General features: G+C 61.8%; 1 protein-coding gene across 1 annotated transcript in view; it reads right to left on the bottom strand.

Annotated features, from left to right (window-relative positions):
- Positions 1-306: 306 nt before the first annotated feature.
- Positions 307-6,092, bottom strand: part of DNAJB6 (DnaJ (Hsp40) homolog, subfamily B, member 6) — a 46,672-nt gene continuing 40,886 nt past the window's right edge. The window contains exons 9-10 of the mRNA XM_014535553.1: positions 4,015-4,025; positions 307-484 (exon numbers count right to left, since the gene is read on the bottom strand). Coding sequence (XP_014391039.1) covers positions 322-484; positions 4,015-4,025 — 174 coding nt within the window. The 3' untranslated portion in view covers positions 307-321. The remainder of the gene's footprint in view (positions 485-4,014; positions 4,026-6,092) is intronic.

Here is a 6,092-nt window from a genome sequence, read left to right as displayed (position 1 = left end):
CTGACCACAGTCCTGGTTTCTTTTGTGGAGGCGCCCTCTAGTGGCCGCAGGAAAGATTGCACCATGAAATACCACCTTGCATGAGGACTCACCCATGTTCATGTTATGGAAATTTTTCAGAAAATATTTTATTTGGGGTTTGAAAAGTTGGGACACCAAAATACTAAGGCACAGAAACCCCATTCTGGCCAGACTCCTGAGAGCAGGGTCCCTGTGCAGGCGCCTGGGCACAGCAGCAAGTCCCACACACAGGCCTGTCCTGAATCAAAGACAGAGACCAAGGTGCCGCCCTGCTTTTGCCCCCTCCCCCCCCCGCCCCGTCTACTCTGCTCTCGGGGGCCCCTTCTCTGCAGTGTCCTGCCAGGCGGCACTGAGGACGGACTGTCTGTCTGTCCGGGGGTTAGTGAGGTGCTGCCTTCTCCCAGGCTCACACTCAGCGTACCGGGTGCTCCCTGAGGGCCAAGAAGGGGCACACTGGCAGGACCTGTGCCTGGTGTCCATGGGCCTGACACCAAGGGCGACCTGGCAGGTGATGAGTGACCCATCAGGTGACGGGCAGCCCACGGGTGCTTCTCCACACTGACCATCACCCCTGCCGACAACCTGCGTCCACCCTGGACACGGGGCCATGGCCCAGCCAGTGACCAGCGGCTCCAGCTCCAGGTTAACCTCTGCCTTTGATGTGGCACAGAGGCTGCGAACCCCTTCTTCATAATCAAACCCCCGGCAGGCGGGGGCGCTTCTTCCCAGGGGAAGCAGGTGGAAGAGGGTCATCGCACTCACCTGTGGGTGTCTGCAGCCTCCGCAGCAGCCACCATGGGGAGCGTCCCTGTGGGCGAAGGGTCCCCGCAGAGACCAGCTGTGCCCGGGGCCAGGGTGCAGTATTTTATTTTGTCTTTATTTTTAATATTTTTATTGATTTCAGAGAGGGAGAGATAGAAACACCAAGGATGGGAGAGAATCATTGATGGGCTGTCTCCTGCGCCCCCACTGGGGATCAAGCCCACAACCTGGCATGTGCCCTGACCGGGAAGCCATTACCTCTTGGTTCCTAGGTCAACGATCAACCACTGAGCCACTCCAGCCAGGAAGGGGGTTGGGGTGGAGCGGGAGGGGAGCCCAGCAGGGGAACTGGGCATGGTACTGGGTCAGACAAGGCCGGTGTGTGCTCTGTGTGGGTGAGCAGAGGAGGACGTTGCGAGGGGCAGGATGACCCCAAGAAAGCCCCCCAGGCTAGAGACCACAGGGTGACAGCAGGCCCCTGGAACGTGGGCAAGGGAAGTGGAGACAGTGAGGTGACGTCCCAGTGCCCCACGCCCTTGCAGGAGGCAGTTGCTGCTTCAGGACTGGTGGCCACTATGTCTTCCCACAGCTGGTAGGGTCACCGTCACCTTTAGGGTCACCTGTCGCCTGTGGGGTCACCTGTTGCCTGTAGAGTCACTGCCACCTGATGGGTGACCTGTCACCTATCAGGTCACCTGTCACCTGTCAGGTCACCATTGCCTGTAGGGTCACCCCTCATCTGTAGGTCACCTGCCACCTGTAGTGTCACCGTTGCCTGTAGGGTCACCGGTCACCTGTAGGGTCACTGTCGCCTATGGGTCATCTATCACCTGACAGGTCGCCTGTGGCGTTAGGAGGCCATGGACACTGGGTGTGGACGCTGACAAGGCAAACCTCGCAACAAACATGGGGACACACGATGGTCTGAAACGCCATGTTCCTGGGGACACAGAAGAGAGGGCGACGGAACGCCAGACCTTCCGGGCTGCGCACCTTCTCCCACACCCAGTTAGCACGGGAGACTCAGCGTGGGGTGGCACAGGGTCATTTAAATGTCACCGTCATAACTATCATGTCTGCAACCGCTTAGTGCGTTTATTCACATGAATAACATGCTCATAAACACTGAAATGAGACAAACCCAAAACCAGCAGGAGCCACCCTGGCCGGTGCTCAGTGGTTAGAGCGTTGGCCTGCGAACCAAAGGGTCTCATACCTGGGTTGCATGCTCAATCCCTGGCCCCGGTCGGGGCACATGCGGGAGGCAACCAATAGGTGTGTCTCTCACATCAATGTTTCTCTCTCCCTCCCCGACTCCCTCCCTTCCATTCTCTAAAAATCTATGGGCCCTAGCTGGTTTGGCTCAGTGGATAGAGCATCAGCCTATGGACTGCAGGGTCCCAGGTTCAATTCCAGTCAGGGCATATGCCTGGGTTGTCAGCTCGATCCCCAGTGTGGGGCGTGCAGGAGGCAGCCAATCAATGGTTCTCTCTCATCATTGATGTTTCTCTCTCTCTCCCTTCCTCTGAAATCAATACAAATATATCTTTTTAAAAATATTAAAAATGAAAGGAAAAGGAAAAAATATCCTCGGGTGAAGATTAACAACGAAGAAAACCAGCAGGAGCCGTTGCGAAGGAGGGTGGGCGGGCAGGACTCCAGGCGCCCGGGACCTTGGGGGGCGCGGCCTGAAGCGGGCGGTGTGTAGGGTTCACCAGCCTCCTGCGGACACCAGGTCTGAGGCCTATGTGACTGCAGGGCCAGGTGGGTGGGAGCGGAGCTTGCACCCCACTTCACACTGAGGCTTGGGGAACATACATGTGGCCCAGGGCCCATGTTCTCAACTGTGAAAGGACAGTGACACGGCCGGGTTTGGACACAGCCGTGGTCACAGCACCGCCCAAGCCGCCCGAGCCCCACGTGCCCACAGAAGCCCCTGCTCCCCTGCTCCGCCCGCCCCCTGGGCTGAAGGACAGGGTGTCAGTGGTGTCCCTGGGCAAAGGACCCAGCGTGTGCCCGGGACAGGCAGTGTTTCTGAGGTGTGGGCGGTGGACTTGGGGCGCAGCCTGCCCTGACCCCCAGTGCACACAGGCCACTTTCTCGGGCAGAAAGGGTTATGGGGCCATCATCGGGGCCACCTGGGCCACTCACTGTACGATGGCTCCTCGTGAAACAACTTTTATGACATAAAAACTGGATTTCATTTGTTCACTGAGAACGAATGCACTGAAGCGAAAGCCTGGGCGCCCAGGGGCAGAGGCCGTCACTGCTGCCGCAGTGTGAGGTCACCGTGCCCGCCGAGGCCCTTGCGGGCGTCAGGAGCAGCGGCACCAGAGGCCAGGATAGGCCGTGCCCAGGGGACCCTCTGTGGATGGCCAGTTCCAGGGGGACCTGTGAGGGCTGGAGGGACAGGGAGGATGAGGGCTGAACCACGGAGGCTGGGCACGCTGGGTGACGTGCTTGGTGCCTGACACCCCCCACATCCACTCCTGCTCTCGTCCCCACCTCCTCAGCCACCTCAGGGCCGAGAACGCCCTGGAGGCGGTGGGGACGGATGTGCGTCATGTCCCTGAAGCACACACTGGGTCTGTCTGGTGTATTTACACCCCCCTGCCCCCGCCCAGGCACAGCTTAACGCGTGGTGAGCCTGTGCACAGGCTGGGAGCGGGGACCTGCCCACACCTCTTCCCGCCACGAGGCCAGTCATGCAATTCCTGTCACTCTTTTCTTCAGAAGAAATGACCTGAGCAGCCACCGTGTGTGGTTGGGGGGGCGAAGGTGCCAGCACACACGGGGTGCCCGCTGCCGGGCGCAGCCATGGCTCTGGCTCTCACCTGACCTGGCAACAGGAGGAGGCCCTTCCAGCTGACAGGAGGCCATGCTGGCCTGTCACCTGGCTCTCAGGGGCGCTCTGATCCGGGAAAAGTCCCCCAGGGACCTGGCTGCCTATGGACGGTGGCAAGTTCCGGGAAAGCCCTCTCGGCAAACCCTCGAGGCGGAAGCTGGCAGCCTGGACGTCCGGGTAGAATCCTGAGCCTTCGGGCCTGGGCTCCACCAGCCAGCTGCCCAAGGGAGGGGCCTCACGGAGCCGGCAGGATGGAGCCCGGGGACCATGCAGGCCCTCCGTCCGCACACGGTGCCCATGAGACTTTCCCACCCCAGGGCGAGCGCGGAGGCGGGGCGGACACACCCCTCGCTGACTGTCCTGACAGCCCCGAGCAGGGGGCAGACGCCCGGAAGGCATCGTGCCCGCTCTGCGTTGACCGTTGCAGACTGGAGTCGGGCCAGCATGGCGGGCAATGCTCGCTGAGCCACTGGTCAGCTATGGGCCAAATGGCCCATGAGAGCCCAGTCCTGTGTGCTCCTGTGGGCGGAGCCAGGCGGGGCGGAGGTGGAGGGCCCGCCCGGCAGGTGTGGGGAAGGTCTGCCCTGGGCAAGCCCGCCCGACCAGGGGTGACACATGAACTTAGATCCCACCCACTAAAACCTCATTTTGGCAAAAAGAAGATCAGGTGTGACCGCTCGCCCGTCACGGCCCCACCGTCTCCAGGCTACGAACGATGTTTGAGGGTTTCCCATGTCCTGGTTTTGAGGGGCCCCGGGGGGAGGGTACAGGGATCTCTAGGAGGACTGTTTATACAACTTCCTGTGAACATGTGTGCACTTCACAAGTATGGTTGGAGGGTTTGGCAGCCTTTAATCCTCCTAACACAGGCCAAAAGCTCTGTCCCCAGAGGTGACCCCCAAGCGGGAGGTAGGGGGCAGCACAGCGAACCCCGCGGTGCCCACCTGAGCCCGGCAGGTGTGGCTGCGCCTCTGCTGCATGGCTGCGCCCTGCTCACCTGTGAGTGGACCCACCGAGTGGCCCTGGGCCTCTCCAGCTCACTGAGCCAGCCCCGCGGTGGGCAGTGAGGCCCCACGGCTGCACGAACACTTGTCATGTCGGGGCTTGAAGCACTCAGGGCCCTGACACCACCCCCGACACTGCTCCAGGGTGACCGGCCCCCAGGGACAGTGAGGGACAAGTGCCATGAAACCTTCCCTCCCGCTGCCCCCAAGAGGCCCCCGAGTGACAGGGCGAGTCCCACTCAGGACAGACCCACCTGGACCTGCATGTGCCACCCCCTCACAGCGAGGCCCGGGCCTCAGGATGCAGCCGACGGGCCACAGCCAGGACACTCGGAGGCATGTCCCTGCACTGGCCCGTGTCCCAGGAGGCTGCTGGCCTCACGCTGTTCAACGGGGCGTTACCTCAGAATCCAGCCTTTTGCCCCAAAACATCCACCCCTGGAACTGAGACGGCACACGGCCGAGACCATGCGGGCTGAGGCGGTGAAGGAGGCCGGAGCCAGGTGGTGCTCACAACTTTATTTCCGCGGTGGCGCCCAGGTCAGGTCACCGTGCTGGCCGTTCCCACAAGCACACCCGGCCCCGCCCGCAGCCGCGCCCCCACCCACACAAGAGCAGCGCCCTGTGGCCGCCATATCAAACCACACGCCGCACCAGACGGCGGCACAGGCCAAGCCCAAGTCGCCGGCTCCGCGCTGTGGGTTTGAGTTGCTGGCATTTTTACATCACATCCACACTTCTCACAATTCCCTTGTTTCCACGAGGGCGAGGAAAAGGCGGGTGGGCAGCAGGCTCTGGTGTTAGCGGAGGTGTCGTCGCCACAGGGGGCAGCTGGGCGCCCCCGACCGCAGCCGGGGAGCAAAGCATTAGGCAGCGGGTGGTGCAGAGAAAGCACAGAGGCGAGGTTGGCCACACAGGAGGGCAGTGTCCACAGACGAAACTCGAGCTCGTGCCTGCTGGCGCCCGCGTGCCAGGCAGCCGTCTGCTTCCTCGCACCCTCAACTCGGAGCCCGGGCTGTTTACGGAGCAAAGCTCTGTAGTGTCCCCTGCACGAGCTTCGGGGAACGGTGATGGGTCGGGAAGAAAGGAAGGACTAGCACTAATCACAGCACACTTGACATCGGCCGGTTCTACTCGGAGGGTCAGGTTTACAAGCTCAATGACGTGGCCAACAGGGACGGGGCCACGACAGGTGCTGAGGTCTGACCCCGGGACAGCAGGCAGCACCTGCGGCCCCGCTCAGGTGTGACGTGTGTGACCTGGAGTCGCCCACACTCGCTACCCTCTGATTCCCAACATCGGCCCCACGAGGAGCCACCCGCTGCCTGTCTACCTGTCACGCCCCTAAAGCTAGCGCTGCGTCAGGGGTTCGCACAGCGGCCGCACCGTCAAGAACAAGCCAGAGCCCCGACCGCTGCCCAGGAATCGCTATCTTAGTGCTGGGCTGCGGCCAGGGCAGG

Source organism: Myotis brandtii, unplaced genomic scaffold (genome assembly GCF_000412655.1).
Source record: "Myotis brandtii unplaced genomic scaffold, ASM41265v1 scaffold145, whole genome shotgun sequence".
Classification (NCBI taxonomy): Eukaryota; Metazoa; Chordata; class Mammalia; order Chiroptera; family Vespertilionidae; genus Myotis; species Myotis brandtii.
This window is presented reverse-complemented; position numbering and strand designations above follow the sequence as displayed.